At 45.4% G+C, this 18,558-nt stretch overlaps 1 protein-coding gene across 1 annotated transcript in view; it reads right to left on the bottom strand.

Moving 5' to 3' along the window:
* Positions 1-17,197, bottom strand: part of igf2bp1 (insulin-like growth factor 2 mRNA binding protein 1) — a 54,953-nt gene extending 37,756 nt beyond the window's left edge. Inside the window, exons 1-2 of the mRNA XM_042343230.1 lie at positions 17,023-17,197; positions 15,255-15,315 (exon numbers count right to left, since the gene is read on the bottom strand). Of these exons, the coding sequence (XP_042199164.1) occupies positions 15,255-15,315; positions 17,023-17,197 (236 nt within the window). The remainder of the gene's footprint in view (positions 1-15,254; positions 15,316-17,022) is intronic.
* Between the last annotated feature and the right edge of the window lie 1,361 nt (positions 17,198-18,558).

Genomic DNA, 18,558 nt, shown 5'->3' with positions numbered 1-18,558 from the left:
CATTGGAACTACAGGTTGGCATTTGGTGCAGTTGCCACATAATGGAGCGATCAAACATGAAACAACTTTTTTTTTTAGAAAAAAAAACTTTTAAAATTCCCTTCGACATAGAACTCAAATTTCCGGTAATGTGGTTCATGTTCACAATTCCCACCTGGAGAAAGGAATGACTCATTCATTGAGATGCAAGAAATAGCTCCCAGCGTTAGTTTCTAAAGCAAAAGGCAAAATTACTGCAGATGTTGGAAATCTGAGATCGCTGGGAACACTCAGAAAGTCGGGCAGCATCTATGGAGAGATCTTGGGCCTTGGGACGTCCTCCCGACGCGACAGGCGCTGTACAAATTTAATCTTGTTGTTGTTGTTGGGAAGGGACTGGCCTCGGACACCAAAGACCTCTTGCGCTCACATGTGGAGGAAAGCCACTCGGTCAGAAAGCAGAGAGTGAGGGGGTGAGGTGTGTGGGGGGGGACAGTGAGAGAAAGAGAGAAGGGGAGGGAGGAAACAAAGCGATGGAAGTGGTGGGGGGTTGGAAAGACAGAGGGGGAGAGAGAGAGGGGGGAGACACACGGAGAGGGTAGAGAGAGAGAGAGAGGGCGACAGAGGGATGAGGGTGTGGGGGGAGAGAGAGAGAGAGAGAGAGAGAGAGACAGAGGGATGAGGTGAGGGGAGAGAGAGACCCACACACAGCGAGAGGAGAGGGGGGTCGGGGGGGGGGGGGGGTGGTATTACAATGCCTGAATCCGTTAAATGAAATAAGACACTTAGATGTGTAAATTGTTGGAGCTTTAAGGTGGGTTGAATGTGAATGTAGTAAGTTATGTGTTGGGGTAAATTGTGTTGCTGTATCTAGTCTCTGCGGCATTGAGTTTAGTTTCCCGATGGTGAATTTACACCCCCCCCCCCCCCCCACCCCCCCCCCCCCCACCCACACACACACAGCACGATTTTGATAACCACTTCCAATTAATAATAATAATAATCCTTGTATTTGATAGAGCGCCTTATCACATCTCAAAGCACTTCACAGAATATACTGTAAAGTGAATTGACTGTAGATTTTGTGGGCGAAACGCCGCACAGCAGCGACCCACAAACAGCCGGTATTTGAGTGACCAAATTATTATTTTTTAATGCCAATATTAGGCTGTCTTTAAAAGAAACAACTCCGCATTGTTTAAAACCTTGTGTGAATACATTTTCATACTTGTTTAGTTCCGACTTCAACATAATAATAAAAGCATTTGATATCGCGCCTTATCACATCGTTGAGACGTCTCAAAGCGCTTCACAGAATCCATTGTAGAGTGGATTAACTGTGAAGTTTGTGGGCAAAACACAGCAGCACAGCAGTGTCCCACACACAGCCGTGGATTGAACGACCAACTCTTTTGAGGGATTATTACCCCCGGAAAGAGATCCACATTTGATTCGGTGAGCAGCTCACCCTCGTCATTTTAAACCACTCACTCAGATTACCCCTTCGTCCTTTCTGGGGCAAGGAATATAATAAATAATAAATCCTTTCACATCAGGAGGCTTTGTCAAAGCGTTTCACCCACCAACTATATACACAGTCACTCCACTTTACAATATATTCTGTGAAGCACTTTGAGACGTCATGAAGATGTATCACATGCCAGGCTTATCGTTATTGGTATTTGCGGTGACGTGTAGTGACTGTATTTTAGGTGAGAGCTCAGCGGCCAATTTGCACAAAGCAATATCCCACAAACCAAGATTCGAAAAGAGAACGCAGTTTCTCTCTCCTGTTGTCCTGTCCTGGCTAACAAGGAGAGGGAACATTTTATCTGTACCCACCCCCCCCCCCCCACCACCGTCCCCCTTCCCCAACCCTTCCCCTTCCCCAGAAAAAATAGGTCATTCATTTCACAGCTGTTTGTGGGACGTTGCTGTGTGCGATTGTGTTGCCACGTTTGCCTACAAATAGACAGTCGCTCCATTTCATGGTAAATCCTGTGAATTGTTGCGAGATTTCCTTCCCACGTAACAAGGCGTTATACCAAATGCAAGGATTATTTATTAATTATTATTAATTTATTGTCAGCCTGATACCAAGGTCCTGTCTGCTTGTTCGAGTAGGCACTAAAGATCCCGTGGCACTATTTGAAAAGAGAAGGGAGTTTCTCCTGGTGTCCTGGACAACAATCTCCCAAATAAAATTGGTCAGTTGCTCCCTGACCATTTGCGGGACATTGCTGTGCACAAGTTGGCTGTCACATTCACCCACAAAATACACTGCATTACCGTATATTCTGTGAAGCGCTGCGAGATTGCTCGATGACGCGATAAGACGTTACATCAAATAAGGATTATAAATTATTATTATTAGCTCTCGATGTTCCAGGAATTCAGCCTCGGAGCTGAGCTTTCCACACTTTTGGTGCCTTTGATGTTTCCGATAGACAACACTAATTGTAGTCTTTATAAAATAATGCAGATTGGGTTGGGTCTGCCACAAGCTGAAACATATCACCTTTGCTGAAGGGTGGACAAACATACACATTAACCATAGAGGAGCGACTAAATAGATCTGTAGAATCTCATTATTTAGATTCCTGATTTTCCAACTAACTGATGTTTACCAAAGCCACATCCCCTGGGATTTGTCTCTGGCGCAATGTGGCAGCGTCTCCACACATGAAGACAAGTCGCTAATGAGTGGAAACTCCAGAATCCAGTAGCATTTTTTTTCCCCAGTAATCCTTACGTTCGATACAGCACCTAATCACGTCAAAATGTCTCACAGCGGATCAGAGTTTTCTGCCGGATATCGTGACTGTATGCAAACGTGACAGCCAATTTGCACACAGCAATGTCCCACCAACACACCCCTCGGTTTACCGAGCAGTAAGTAGGAACCCAGTTGCTAAAAGTCGATTGGTGGTTTGCTATTCCGGAGGTAATAAACCCGTCTCAAAAAAATATAATAATAATAATTCGGTCACTTAATCCACAACTGTTTGTGAGACACTGGCCTATTTTCCCCTCAAAATACCGTCAATTCACTTTGCCCTGTGAAGCGCTTTCTAGAGACGCCTCAAAGGAGTGATAAGGTATTATATCAAATACAAGGATTATTATTATTATTATTATTATTATGAATGAATGAATGAATGAATGAATGAATGAAAAACAAAGGGCAAATGCAGACCAGTCATGATCGGAGAGTTCAATGACTTACTCTGTTCCCATTCTTAAAAAGGATCAAACACTTTTTTTAAAAATATATAAAAAGTGCAGATTTTCACTCCCATTTAAAAGTATGAAATAACGCACAACAAGTTTTCACAATTATTATGGGCTGAATTCCCAGTAAATTAGAAAAACGTCCCCAAGCCCACACTTTGTGGCAACCTTTGCTGACGTACTATTTGACAGAATTTTATTGGTGTCATTTTTTCTACGTTGACCAATCTACGACTCACACAGGGAAACGTTTGCTTCGATTCATTTTGCAACAAGAATACTCGCATTTGATTTTGTACCTTTCACGTCAAGAGGAGGTCTCAAAATCCCTCACAGCATTTTAGCATAAAGTGTAGTGACTGTGTATCAGCTAACAGCCGGGTTCCTACTTACTCCTGTAGCAACATACCGTAATCAGCGATAAAGTGAATGATCAATTCGATCGCTTCTCCCAGAGCAATTCTCCTCTCCGGTCATGTCACGGGATCTTTCACCTCCCCACCTGAACAATTCAACGCCCCATCCGAAGGATGGCATCTCCCACAACCCACGCAGATGATAAGATGGCTACCGAATGAGCCAGAATCGCTAACACCCTCACGACAGCCACCATTATAATAATCCTTGCATTCGATGTAGGGCATTATCACGTCTTTTGAGACATCCGAAAGCCCTTTTTTCTTAGAATATCCTTTAAAGTGAATTGGCTGTATATTTTGTGGGCGAAACGCGGCAGCCAATTGACCTCCATTGACTTCTAAGCTGCTGTTGATCCTATCTGATGCACATTCTTCCTGGCTCTTGCCTCCACCTTCCACTCACTAGCTAACCAACTGCTTTGTCTACGTGCACCCTTTCTCCCTCTCTCTCCCCCATTCCCCCCAAAACACTCTCGCCGGGCTGGTCTGACTCAAAACCGTGGCTACATAAAGACTTGCGTTTGATATGGAGTCATGAGTTTGCGGGATTGCAGCCTTCAAGATTTGATGGATTGAGATAAAGGGAAGAAATCAATCCCAAACTAAAGATACAAGTCTTGCAATTGACAGAAGTTCTCGGGCAGGTTAAAGCCGGGATTCCCAGCATTTGTCCCGTCGTTTTTACAGCCCCCTTTTTTTTTTAATATGAAAAAAATCAAGTGGGGGCAAATGACTGGGTTACATCAAGGAGGACAGCCCACACAGCCAGGGAGCTGCACAATTTACTGATGCAAGAACAGGAAAAAGACTGTACTTATGTTCGACAAAACGCCTTTCACATTAGTCCGTGGGATCTTTAACGCCCACCTAAATGCCTCGTCTGAAAGGACGGCACCTTCAACAACAGTGCAGCGGGGCCCCAGCACCGCGCAGGACAGTCAGCCTCGAAGGCACGAGCTCAAAGTCCAAACGTGGGCAAAACACGGCCCAAAACGGAAAGCGTTTAGAAACAGCCTTTTTTGTTAAAATTGCTTTAAAGACGCCGATTTGATTTGCGGCTGAATCGCAAGCCTCCGAAAGGGAATGGCGTCACTCTCCAGGCACGCTGCACTCAGGTTGTGCCTCCAATTAAGCCTTTTAATGACGATGTAATGATAGAATGCAGCAAAGACCACTAAATTACAGAAACTAAACACTGCTCGTGTCTGTTGTATTTATATATACACACACACATACACCAGAAACACTCCACTACATTGCATATTAAAAGCAATGACATATACACGAGTGGATCTATTGTGAACTCGAAGGCTTATTTGAGAAGAAACTGCTCCCAGCCTCACATACAGGGGGCTCGCCAAAGATCCGAACGATCAAGGAGTTCCTCAGCTCCCCTGCTTCGTCTCACCACCCCCAAACCAACCCCTCCTTATCCCACCTCAATACTTTGCGAATGTAGGTCTGTAGGGCAAGTCAGTTCAGTCGTACAGCACCGACCAAATTCTTTCACCAGATGATCATGAGAACATAAGAACTGCTGGACAAAAGAAGACCGAGGTCCATCCAGTTTGTGCTCCACCAGCCTGGCCGTGGCTTGCACATTGTCCCAAACTATATTCTGTATCCCACGATATTATTCCCTACAAGAAATCTCTTTTTTTTAAAAAAAACACAACTGCATCGCCTCTCAACCCACTCTCGTCTGGCGTGAACATGCCCGGTTTACTTAGTTGCTCCTCACAGCCCAGTCCCTCCATTCCCTCACGTTGCTTGCTCTCCTCTGTGTCCTCTCAATTGCTGCCGTGTCCCTTTCACGACCGGAGCTGCACGCTCTATTCCGAGTGCGGTCGCTCCAACGATTTATAAAGTGGCAGAATTCCCCCACGATTTGGGTTCAGTTTTGCTCTTTTTTTAATGTAAATACAACCCATTATCGGGGTTTGCCTTACTCTCTGCTCCCGAGCACAGCTGCGAACAGCTTCAACTTATTGACGATTGGACGCGCAGCTCCTTTTCGTTTTCCTTCAATATCTGTCTCAAGACCCTCCTCTTCGACCGTGCCTTCTATCACCCTCCCTCCCCCCTCCCCAATCCCGACCCCCAGCTCGGGTCCGAAACACTGATGGTCCAGCATTTTGGGCTATCCCACCGAAGTGAAAGGTGTTATCCAAATGTAATTTGTGTTGAATTTCATCTGCCCTCGGTCTGCCCGATTGATTCCCAAGGATGTTCAAATCCTCCTGTAACCGATCCTGTTCAGCTCTGCAGTCTATCATCTTTATCAGCTTTGTATCGTCTGCAGTTTAGCCACAGCGTACGTGACTCCTGGCCCCAGATCCGTCTCTAACCCAGATTTGAACACTTTATCCATTCACAGCCTGCATTAAACTCTTCCATCCAGGTGTCAGCCTGGCACCTCTCGCCCAAGAAAGAAGTTTGTAGGTTCAAATCCCACGTCAGAACTTTGAACTCAATCTAGCTGACACTCCAAGAGTGTTGGAGGGGGAGAAGAGGGAGAGCGGTGGGGAGGGGGGAACGCTGCATTATTAGAGGTGCCATCCTTCGGGTGAGGTGTTAAGTCAAGATCCAGTCTGCCTATTCACATGCACGTTAAAGGACATATCACGCTATTCAAGAGAGTTTCTCCCAGTTTCTTTCTCCCAATTTCCCGGCCAATAACTCTCCGAGAGGGGAAACAAAATTGGCCCCTCGTTTTGACTGTTTGTGGACATTGCTGTGCACAATTTAGCTGCCATGTCCACCAACAAATAAACGCTGTGAATTGCTTTTGAAATGTTTTGACCTGATAAAAGGCAAGGATTATTACCAAAGCTCACTCCACCAGCAAATTACTTCAAATCGGGAGTTAACCTCCTTGCTGGCTGCATGCCTCAACCTCCAACCTCAGAAACCCACCCCCCCTAAACTATATACAACGATCATGCCAACCATGCCACCTCGTTGAGCAAAATTCCTGGTTTAGGCTTAAAACTTCCTGGGTTCTTTTACATCTCTATATTATCAGGGGCTGGAGTTTTTTTTTGACCATTTCACCCACTGAAGATGGGTTACAGCCAGAAGACAGGGTTAGGATTACATCCTAACAAAAACTTGGTAGGTCTATGAGGAAAGGAAAGTGGGTCAATGTTTCGGGTCCATGTCCCTTCGTCAGATGACCCCCCACCTCCCCCCTAGTTAGATTTCTTCTCCACTCTCTCTCTCTCTCTCTCTCATCTCCCTTGGTCACAAAAAAATAACGATGTGATCGCATAAGACAGGAACATTTTTAAGCCTTTGTTGAGACAGATTTAATTTTCTTTATTCGGGCAGTCAATCCATAATAGTTTGTGGGACGCTGCTGTGCGCAATTGGCTGCCTCGTTTCGTCCACAAAATGTACAGTAATTTCACTTCACAGTATATTCTGTGAAGCGCTTTGAGACGTCTCAAAGAGAGAAAAAGCGCTATATCAAATGCAAGGATTTTTATGAATGGTATTATAGTATATAGTATAATCTTGTAGCATTTTAACCTGATAAGAGGCACAGTTACTTTGAATCCCTACGTCAGTCAATGGAATAATACATACATTCTCATAATTTAAGCTTGATGGGTTTCTGCTATGCTTTAACTGGATTTTTAGCTTCATTTATACCTTTGTTGTCCAGCTGTTGGGACATAATATTGTTTGCATTTGATATAGTGCTTCGAGACATTTCAAAGCGCTTCACAGAATATACTGTAAAGTGAATTGACTGTATATTTTGTGGGCGAAACATAATTATAAAGTGATTTGCAGGGGGGATAAAATTAGCCCAGTCCCACACAACATCTAAAGAGTTCTAAACTCCTAAAGGGCTGCTTCAATCCTTCTGCACGTCAATTTCTCCAAACACCTTACCGTCCGGGAGAAGTGAACGAAAAAATGAATCCAAGAAATGACAATCACAAACACAATAATAAAACTAACAGCACTTGCATTTCGCGTCAGGAGGACGTCTCAAAGCTCTGCACAAGATGTATTGCAAAGTGTGAGCAACTGTGAATTTGTAGGCGAACACAGCAATGACCCGCAAACAGCAATAAAATGATTCACACAAGGAGAAACATCACGTTTATTTTTTTTGAGTAGAGTTAGAGTATCATAGAATCCTACAGCCCAGGAGGAGGCCATTCAGCCCGTCGTGGTGTCTGTGCCCACTCTTTGAAAGAGCTACCAACCAGTCCCACTCCCCCGCTCTCACCGCATAGCCTTGCAAATTGTTTCTTTTCAAGTATTTATATATGAGCTATATCAAACGCAAGGATAATTATTATTATTTATCCAATTCCCTTTTGAAAGGAATTATTGAATCTGCTTCCACCTCCCTTTCAGGCTGTGCATTCCAGGTCGGAGCAACTCTTTGAGTAAAAAAAATGTCTCCTCATCTCCCCCTCTGGTTCTTTTGCCAATTATCTTAAATCTTTAAAATTGGGTGGATGGGAACTTGGTTTAATGTTTTCAAAAAAAAAAGCAACGAACTCCAACCATGCAGCCCACCCACCCACCCACCGCCCCCCCACACTCCCAGTACTGCATTGGAGTGCCAGTGTAGACTTTTGGCAGCAAAGGCTCGCAGGAGGATTGGATCTTTGTGTTGGAAGTAGCAGCAGAAGATCGTAACTGGGGGCTCTAATCGAGTCCTAAAACCTTCAATGCATTTTCCACAACCGATAGAGAATTCAAACCCACTTGAAATCATCCCTTTTAACAATAACTCTTCCATATAGGGACAACCAAGCAGCGATTTGCCTCTCTCATTTGACCAACTTTGCTCAGATCAGTGCGGAAAACCCTAAGATATTGGCTTAAAATGGTTCTGTGCCTTCAGTCAGTGAGACAATAAGAACAACTTGCATTGAAAGAGCTCTTGTCCCCCTACCCCACTCTTTCCACGTAGCTTCGCAAATTTTTCTTTTCAAGTATATATCCAATTCCCTTTCGAAAGAGACAATTTGAATGGGAAGATTTTCGTTCTGCAATTGTTTTCTGTGCTCTTTTATGAGCACCTAACTTGTGCAATGAGTGTGTGTGGGTGGGTGTGTGGGTGGGTGGGTGTGGGGGGGATGGGGGGAGATTTAGTCCTCACTCTGTACTAGCTGGTAAACTAAACACCACTGTTAACTTGAAAGAATCACAAATCAGATTGAAAATTTCACCCCCCAGGGGGGAAAAAAGGGAGGAATTGAACGGAAACAAAGAAAGGGTTTCTCCTGATTTTACGCGCGTGTGTGTGTGTGTGTGTGTGTGTGTGTGTGTGTGTCGGTAACTGGATTCTAGAGAGATCTCCCAATCAGTAATACATCTTCCAAGTTTCTATCACATCTCGCGCTCTCTCTCTCTCTCTCTCGCTCTGTGTGTGTGCTCACCCCACCCCCCACTCGAGAGGGAACCAGAACAAGCTGATTTCACAAGGCATTCCACAGCACAAACCAACCCCCCCCCCCCCACCCCACCCCCCAACCCCCCACCCCACTCCACAACTACCTTTAACAATAGGTTCAAAGAGCAGTGTGTTTGTAACAGTTGGCCATACGTATCCTGGCACCACACGTTGCGTTAAAAAGAAGCATCTTTATTTCAAAAAAAAAACTTTTGTCATCTAAAAATGTAAAAGTAAAATCAAATTCCAACCCCCCCCCACTCGCCCCCCACCACCACCACCGCCACTGATCTACTGGGGCTCAATTAGACATTATGACGGCCATCACACCCAACTACTGACCTGCCAATGCACGATGAGCATATAGATTAGGAATGCTCTAGTTACTCAATTTAAAAGGCCTCGGGGTGAGGGGGTTTGCCCAAGGAGGGAAGCTCCACTTTACAAAGGGAATAGACGGGTGGGGGGTGGCTGAGGGTAGGAGAGACACACACACACACGCAGGAGAAGCATGTGGCTGAGGGGGAACTTCAAAGGCCTTTCTTTTCACGTTCAAAGACGCAATTCTTTATTTCTCTTCCTCTTCCCCCCCCCCCCCCACCACAAACCCCCCGCCTTCCCCCGTCCCAGGCTTTTAGAGACATACAACGTTATTAATTTTCTCCAGGTTTGGAGTGAGCGAGCGAGCGAGCGAGAGGGAGGGAGGGAGGGAGAGAGAGAGTGAGAAGGGGGTCCTGAAACAGACTCTGGAATCCATTCAGTAGTGGAGGGGATGTGCTTCCAGTCTGGGTCAAAGGTTGTGCTATGCTCAATAATGACCTATGCAGAAATGGGAAAAGCTTAAAAGCTTTGCTGCCACCATTTTGTGCAGCAAGTTAACATGGGGGGAAAAGGGGGGGGGGGAGGGGGGGGGGGAGGGGATTGGAAGGGGGGAAAGAAATCTTTCAAAATTGCTTCCCACCTTATTTTTTTTAAAAAAAAAGAATGGAATGCCACATACTTAGCAAACTGTGTTTTTTTTTAGTAAAATGCAATAAAATCCACACACACTCTCTCTCTCTCTCTCTCTCCCCCCCCACCCCCCCCTCCCCACCCTCTTGAACAGGAGTGGTGGTGGGAGGGGAGAGGGGGGGGGGGCGAGAGGCAGGCTTGAATCACATAGCTTTATGATACCAACGAGGATTTCGTCCATTCATAAAGTCACTAAAACTACTACTACTACTACTACTACTACGTCTTGGCAAGGCAGAGCTCCTCAAGTCACAAACAACCCCTCCCACTGCATGCTTTGTGTGTGAGGAATCTTTAACAACACACACACACACACACACCACACCACAACCATACGAGAAATTAAAAAGAATCAGCTTCTCAGATAAATACAACAGAAGTCTACATAAATCCTTTAAATTCAGTCAAACGGTGGGGAGGGCCGCAAGGGGAGAGTAAGGCAGTTCTCACAGATACAAAAAGAAATTGCAGATTTTTACATAAATGTACCATTTGTTTTAAAAGGTTCTCCCCCCCCCCACCCCACCCCCCCCCCTGGAAGACTTAACAACAAGATTTGTTTGTCACATTTCTTGTAGGTAATTACTTCATCGTTTCTGAACTGTTATTTTTTTTTTTTGCAGAGAACTGTATCTGTCAAAATCCCAAATCCAAAAAAATGCTTCAAACCAACAAAACAATCGACTTATTTTTCCAGAGGTTTTTGCGACCCCACAATTTCACCCAAACACGAAGAAAAAAATTCGCCAGGAAATAACGATCTCATATTTAAACTTTTAAAAAACCTCTCTGTTTGTTAAGTATTTGATTCACAGGAAAAACTAAAAAAGGCTGAACCGATTCCTTCATTTCTTTAAAAATAGCTGTGAAAAGATTACAAAACCCTGTAAACTGAATGAAGCCCATGAGGGAAGCACTTGGGGTGTGTTTCACCATTGATGGATCCACAAATCAATTTCTTATATCCCAATCCAACAAATTAATTACGATAAATTTCCCACGTTTCTCACAGCACTTTGTCACTGGGTATTTAAGTCCCCTTTAAAAGTCATCCACATTTCAAAGGTAGCAAATGAATTTCTTTGCAGCAACTTGTCCGATGAACCTTTGAATGGTCAGAAATCTTTTAAAAGAATTTTTGTTTCAGGTGAAAGACCTCATTCCTTTCGAAGCACATTTTCAAAACATTTGAAATTCAGCCCTAATGAGATCAACAGAAAACGAGTAGCTAAAGCTTTTCAGAAATACTGCACCAGTGGATTTTTTTTTTCACTGGGATATCGTTCATTTTTGTAACATTTGTGAGATACATTTTTAATGGGATGGAAAGAAATAGGTGGAAAGAAATGTGATAAAAATTTCTGTTCATGGTTACAAAACATTACAACAATTTGTTTCTTTCACCGACACATTTATTTTGTAAGTCCCTCCAAGAATCAGATCTATTTTGGAACAAAAATGGATATTGCCAATTTCTTTTTGTATATTTGATGATTAAAAGGATCCAGGGTCAGTTTGGCGAGAGCACAAATTGTAGTTTGAGTTCAATATTATTAAAAATTCTTATTTTAGTTACGAATAAAGCACATTTTTGCTTTTGAGCAAAACCTTTTCTACAAGTGAACAAGCGTTTAACCCAATTTTTCATTCACTGGATAAAACAATTCTTTGTTTAATCATTTCTTTTTTACTCCTTTTTTACAAAAACAACACCCAGCATTTTATGAAATCAGATCTAAGGGGTGGAAAATAGCCAAACCATCCAGATGATAAAATCACAAACAATCTGTATTCATTTCAAGAAAAGAATCCGTTTCTTGAATTCTTTGTAAAATAAACTGCAATTGTGGGAAAAAAATATTGTGATTCAGTTGGTAGTTTCAGTTTTGTTTTGAAAATAGACTCATCAAATGCAAGGACACCTTGCATTTAACAAATAAAAAATACTAAGTTGTTTTAAAGCAACAATCAACTTATTTTCAAGCACTTTCTCGAAACCACACTTCACCCCAAAGAACAAATTCAACAGGAAATAGGCATGTCATATTTGAGCTTTTAAAATCTCTCTAAAATTTAGCAAATCTTCTAGAATTTGCTAAATATTTGATTCACAGCGAAACGACAATTAATGAAAATCTACAACAACTTAAAACAACCCACAACGTGTTCCAGCATTTGAGAAATGTTAAGTTTTCTCGCAAACAAGCATATGTCTAACCAAATCTCTCGCTTTAGCGAACACATAAACATCCCAAACTTTAATTCAGATTATTTATCCACATTTTCACCAGATTAAACTCTCCCATCCCTTTCCCACCTCTCCTCAAATACAAAACTTCGCACACAGGCTAACACACAAAAAAAAACACATTTCAAAAACTTTGTGGTGAAGCTCACACATTCAGAAGGTGTGTTTTTTTTTTGAAAAACACTACCCCTTCAATAGGAAATTCAAGAGTCTCCATTTTGCATCCAAGTCAAATGTCTGGGGCAAAAAACACACACAACACACCTCAAAATGAAAAAGAATTGACATTTCACCATTTTCAGATACAAAAATGCAGCAGAGAGTGGGGCAAAGTCAGGTTAGAAATGCCATTGGATTGAGAGTGTATCCTTTGCCTTAATCACAGATACATTTCAACCCACAAATGTTGATCACAACTGATCACAAGTGTTGCCAATGACTGGATCCAGAATTGGTATTTCCCTTCAAATCCTTAGAAAACTTTCAAAAGAAGAAAATCTTAAGTTCAGCTGATGAGTGACTCCCTTAGTACAGCCACACATCGATTATTTTTTATTTAATCACAGTAATTGGGTGGTCAGAAATCTTCCCAACACAAGAGCCCAGAGGGTTGGGAAAAACCTGACCTATTGTATCAAACAATCCCTTTCCCCTCAAATAACTAAATGACCCCCAAAAGTCCTTTCTCTTCCAAACAGGGACTTGTGAAGCAATGATCCCCAAACCATCAGCAAACTCTAAGTGGCTTTAAAGCAGAGATCAACTTAAATTTCAAGCAGTTTTTTTGTTTGGAGACCCCACACTTTATCACAAGGAAAGAGCAAATTCCCCAGGAAATTACTATGCAATACTTAAACATTTCTCTCTTTATATATATATATATAAATAAGATTTATACATTTGAAATACATAGATATCAGTGGAATTGCACTTCAATAAAAGCCCAAATGATTTATAAGGGGAAGAAACACAACAAAACCTCACAATAGGGGGAAAACACAGCACTTGTTCACAGAGAGATTCGTTGCCTCATGGAGGGGAGAGGGGGGGAGAGAGAGAGAGGGGGAGAGAGGGGGAGGGGGGAGGGGGAGAGAGAGAGAGGGGGAGGGCGGGGAGAGGGGGAGAGAGGTGGGGAGAGGGGGGAGGGGGAATGGGGAGAGAGAGGGGGAGAGAGGGGAGAGAGAGGGGGAGGGGAGGAGAGAGGGGAGAGAGGGGGAGAGAGGGGGAAGGGGGGAGAGAGAGGGAGAGAGGGGGAAGGGGGTGGGAGAGGGGGAAGGGGGAGAGAGGGGGGAGGAGAGGGGGAGAGGAGCCTTCAGTGAAGTTCCCAACACTAATGGGCGGTGAGGAACCCATTTCTGAGATGAGGACAGAACACAACACAACCACAACCCCCGTTTGGTGACACCCGGAGACCAGGGCTGACCTGCCGGGGGGGGGGGGGGAGGGTGGGGGGGAGAAGAGGACTTCGATCGCGCAACATTCGTTAAAGGTTTTCACACCACCGAATAGCGAAGGAATGGGAGAGAGAGAGAGAGAGAAGGAGAGAGAGAGAGAGGGGGAAAGGAACTCATTTCATTCAATACAGAGCGTTTGTTCCATCGAATCGACCCGATCTCTCCCTCACACCCAGAGACCCCCCCCCACCCCCCGGGGGCCACTGAGAGACCCCCCCCCACCCCCAGACCCCGGGGAGCCTCCCCCCCCCCCTCCCCCCCTCTCCCCCTCATGAGAAACCAACCCACAGTTTGGAAGCCGCGTCCCCTCCGGGAAAGCGCTGTATATGTCTATATCCACATATCTATATCTCTGTCTCTCTCTCTCTCTCTGTATATATATATATCTCTATAACTATATCTATATTTCAGCCCCAATTCTTTTCTCGTTTTTTTTCTGTTCAAAAAAAAAGCGCGGTTTAAAAAGATCAAAGCTCTCCCCCCAACGACGCACCGGACACACCTCTCCCCCCTCTCCCCCCCCCAAAAAAGGGGTTTAAACTCAGTCTCCCCCGAAGAAAAAGGGGGGGTTTCCCCCCCCAAACCCCCAACACAGACACCCACCGCTACACAGTGAGAGAGAGAGGCGTTAAGAGTTCGGGACACACAGTGAAGTCCCTCAGAGTCACTGCGTTACAAACACACGTTTAAGGAAACAATTTCCCTTAAAAATAAAAACACTCCACAATGTAACCCCCAGAGGTGCAAATCCGAGGGGGGAGAGAGGGGAGAGAGAGGGGGAGAGAGAGGGGAGAGAGGGGACCGTATCCATTTGGGGTTTTTTATTTATTGAGATATATATATATATATATATATAGAAAATTGGGGATTCGGATGGAGAGGGTTTTCAAATGGGGTAACACATTCCCCCCATCACCACCACCACCACCACCAGTCCAGGAAAGTCACTCCTAATGTCCCCGATGCTCTGGACGTGGCTTTTCTTTATTACTATTACTATTATTATTATTATTATTATTATTTGTATTCTTATTTTTAAACAGAAAGTTGATTTATCACATGTATCGAAAGCAAACGAGGGAGAGGGAGAGGGGGGAGAGAGGAGGGGAGAGGGGTTGGGGGGGGAGAGGGGTTGGGAGGGGGAGAGGGGGTTGAGGAGGGGGAGAGGGGGTTGAGGAGGGGGAGAAGGGGTTGGGGGGGGAGAGGGGTTGAGGAGGGGGAGAGGGGGTTGGGAGGGGGAGAGGGGGTTGGGAGGGGGAGAGGGGTTGAGGAGGGGGAGAGGGGTTGGGGAGGGGGAGAGGGGTTGAGGAGGGGAGAGGGGGTTGGGAGGGGGAGAGGGGTTGGGGAGGGGAGAGGGGGTTGAGGAGGGGGAGAGGGGTTGGGGAGGGGGAGAGGGGTTGGGGAGGGGGAGAGGGGGTTGAGGAGGGGGAGAGGGGGTTGAGGAGGGGGTTGAGGAGGGGGAGAAAGGGGCCATATATAAGCAATTATACCTCTGTCTTTTGGGCACCGAATGCTCCACTTCGATGCGTTTCCCATGCAGTTCCACTTTTCCTGCAAATAAACGGTTCATTTTATTCCAATTCATTTTCTTTCTTTGTTTTTTTTAAATAGAAAACAAAAGCTGAGAAATAAAACCACACGTTTCACCTTCAGAGAAAAGAACCCCTTTCCTCCCAACATCATCATCATCATCTCTGTCACAAGAGAGAGAGAGAGAGAGAGATCTCAGGAGTTAACCAAATAAATGGAAGGAGTGTGTTGTGAGTGTCTGTGTTTAAATGAAATTTTCTTTGCAACTGGAGGGGGGGGAAGAGACTGAGCGAATGTTAAGTTTCCAAACAAAATACATCCCTTAACGATAGCTCCAGATCTGTGTGGGATAGAAAACGTCGTGACCTGTGCAGACGTGAGCATCTTTTTATTTAGATTTCAAAGTTACATTGTGTCCAGAAAGCATCTATTTTCAGTGTTTCTCTCTCTCTCTCTCCTTGTTTTTAAACAAAAAGGTGGCAAAACGATTCAACAACTCCTGTGTGTGTGTGTGTGTGTGGGGGGGGGGGGGGTACACTCACAGGGAGTATGGCCCACCTTCAAGCTTTTAGGTGAAGGCAGACAAAAATTACATTAAAATTGTTAAGGAGAGTCAGAGAGAATGAGAGAGAGAGGGGGTGAGAGAGAGAGAGACACAGACACAAACTGAGGCCACAAAGATTCATTTAGAGACCTTTCCCTCTAAATTGGGAAATTTGGGCATTTGCAAACAAATATATATATATATATAGTGAATGGGACCTTAGTTTGAGTAGAAATCAGCCAAAGGATAAAACTGCAAACCTACTACTATTATTATTATTATTATTACTACCAACCTAAGCAAACGAGGGCCTATACTATACTATCTATCACTCACTCAGGGTGGGCTGTGGGCTACTAACATGGGGCGAGTGGGCTCACACAGAGGGAGCCAGTGGCTTGAGCACATCACAGGCAATGTCTCGCCACTCCAACCAACAAGAAAGTCTTTGCTCAACTGGATCCCAACAGCAAAGAGTGAGGAATAGGGGAGGAAGGGGAGTGGTGGGGGGGTGGGGTTGGAGGGGGAAATGGGGGTGTGATGGAAGAAGAAAGAGATGTGGGTGGGTGGGTATGTGTGTGTTTTTTTTTAAACCACGCAAGGGTTTGAGTGGAATGGGACGAGACAGCAGAAACCTGCGTGAAAAAAAGAGAGGCACGTTAAAAACAACAGAGAGGAGAGAGAGAGAGAGAGAGAGAGAAAAAGGGGGGGAATTGGCTCTTCATTGGCACCCCCTCAACCTTGAGGGAGACCCAACATGTAGACTTCCCTCCCCACCCCACTCAACACACACACACACACACACACACAAAAATCCACGCCAGTACATGCATGATCCCCAACATCATGTGTGTGTGTGTGTGTTCCTGAGGAGGGAGGGAGAGAGAGAGGGGGGGGGAGGGGTGTGTGTGGAAAAAACACCCAACCAAGCCATCTGCAACTCTCTAGAGGAGGGGACACGTACTGGTAGTAAGTGTGGAGTAGGCCATTGTAAAACTGGGGAGAACACAAGGAATATTGGGGTTGGGTTGGGGTTTGGGGGGTGATGAGCCCTCTCCCTCTCTCTCCCTCTCTCTCTCTCAAGTCAGCCCCAACTCTGGTCTCTCTCTCTCTCTCCCTCTCCCTCTCCTCTCTCTCTCTCTCTCCCTCTCCAGTCCATATATGTTTGGCTGAAAACCACTTACCGGATAAGGTGTCGATGGCTTTCATGGCACAGCTCTCGTCTGGACAGTCCACAAAGGCATAGCCCGTCTTCACCAGGAATTGGCCGCTGAAGGGGATCTTCCAGTCGGCAAAGACCGTCTCCAACTCTGCCACCGTCACGTTTTCACTCAGGTTTCCGATGTAAAGCTTATTCATGGTGGTGGGTGGGTGGGGGTGTGTGTGTGTGGGTGGGGGGTGGTGTGGGTGGGTGGGGGTGGTTGGTTTTCTCCAAAGGGAGGGAAAGGAGAGAGAGAGAGAGAGAGAAGGGGGAAGAGGGAGAGGGAGGAGAGGGAAGGGGGGGGGGGGGGGGTTTGGGGGGAAAAAACACTCTCACACACACACAGGGAAGAGAGAGAAAAAAAAACGAGAAAAAAGAAAAAAAAACACACACACTCTGAGATAATCTCTCTCTGATTTTTTTTCTCTCTCTCTCCTCCTCCTCCTCCTCTCCTCTCTTCCTCTCCTCTCCTCTCCCCCCCACCCCCCCCCTCCCAACACACACACACACACACACCCCACTCCCCCCCCACCCCACCCCCAAAAAAAAAGAGAGAGAGAGAGAGAGGAATATTTACTAACGGGATCTGGGGGCTCACTGGAAAGAAAGGAGAAGAGAAGAGAGAGAGAGAGAGAGAGAGAGGGGGGAGGAAGAGGGGAGGGAGGAAGAGGAAGAGGAGGAGGGGAGAGGGTGGGGGGGAAGAAAAGAGAGAGAAAGCGGAAAAAAAAAAGGCACAAAACGGTACACAAAAAAAAGTGTTTGCCGGAAATGGGGAGTTGTGGAGCGCTGTGGCCGGAGCTGTGCTCTCTCTCTGCTCTCACACTCTGGTCTTCTTTCCCCCCAAACCCCCGTTGAGTCAGACTGTGAAAATGTCACAGGACGTTGACGGTGGCACCGCCTCTAAATAAAATCGACCTTAAAAAATGGGCTGAAATATATTTATATATATATATAAATACATATATATATGTGTGTGTGTGTGTCTCTCTCTCTCTCTGTGTGTGTGTGTGTGTGTGTGAGTGAGTGTTCTCTCCACGCGGTTACACACTGCCAAACCCCTCACGTGTAACCAACCTGGTGTCAGTTTCAACCCCCCCCAAAAAAAAAATTCTCTCTCTCTCTCTCACACACTCTGTCTCTCTCCCCCCCCCTCTCTCTCTCTCTCTCTCTTTCTTTCTCCAGATCTTTTGTTTACCAGGAAACGTCACCCAAACCGACCCCAATCCCTCCTGTCCTCACTTTAGCCCCAATGGCTCATGTCTTTGTAGAGAGAATGGTCAACACCCCCCACTCCACCCCCCCCCCACCCCTTCTCCCTCTGTGTGTGTGTGTGTCTCTCTCTCTCTCTCCTCCCCCTCTCTCTGTGTTTCTCTCTCTCTCCCCCCCCCCCTGTATGTGTGTGTATGTGTCTCTCTCTCCCCCCCTCCCCCTGTGTGTGTGTATGTGTGTGTCTCTCTCTCTCTCTCTTCTTCCCCCTCCCCCTATGTGTGTGTGTCTCTCCCCCTATGTGTGTGTCTCT

The sequence above is a fragment of the Callorhinchus milii genome, unplaced genomic scaffold, assembly GCF_018977255.1.
Source record: "Callorhinchus milii isolate IMCB2004 unplaced genomic scaffold, IMCB_Cmil_1.0 Scaffold23, whole genome shotgun sequence".
Classification (NCBI taxonomy): domain Eukaryota; kingdom Metazoa; phylum Chordata; class Chondrichthyes; order Chimaeriformes; family Callorhinchidae; genus Callorhinchus; species Callorhinchus milii.
The sequence above is the reverse complement of the archived record's forward strand: the minus strand, read 5'-3'. Positions and strand labels throughout refer to the sequence as shown.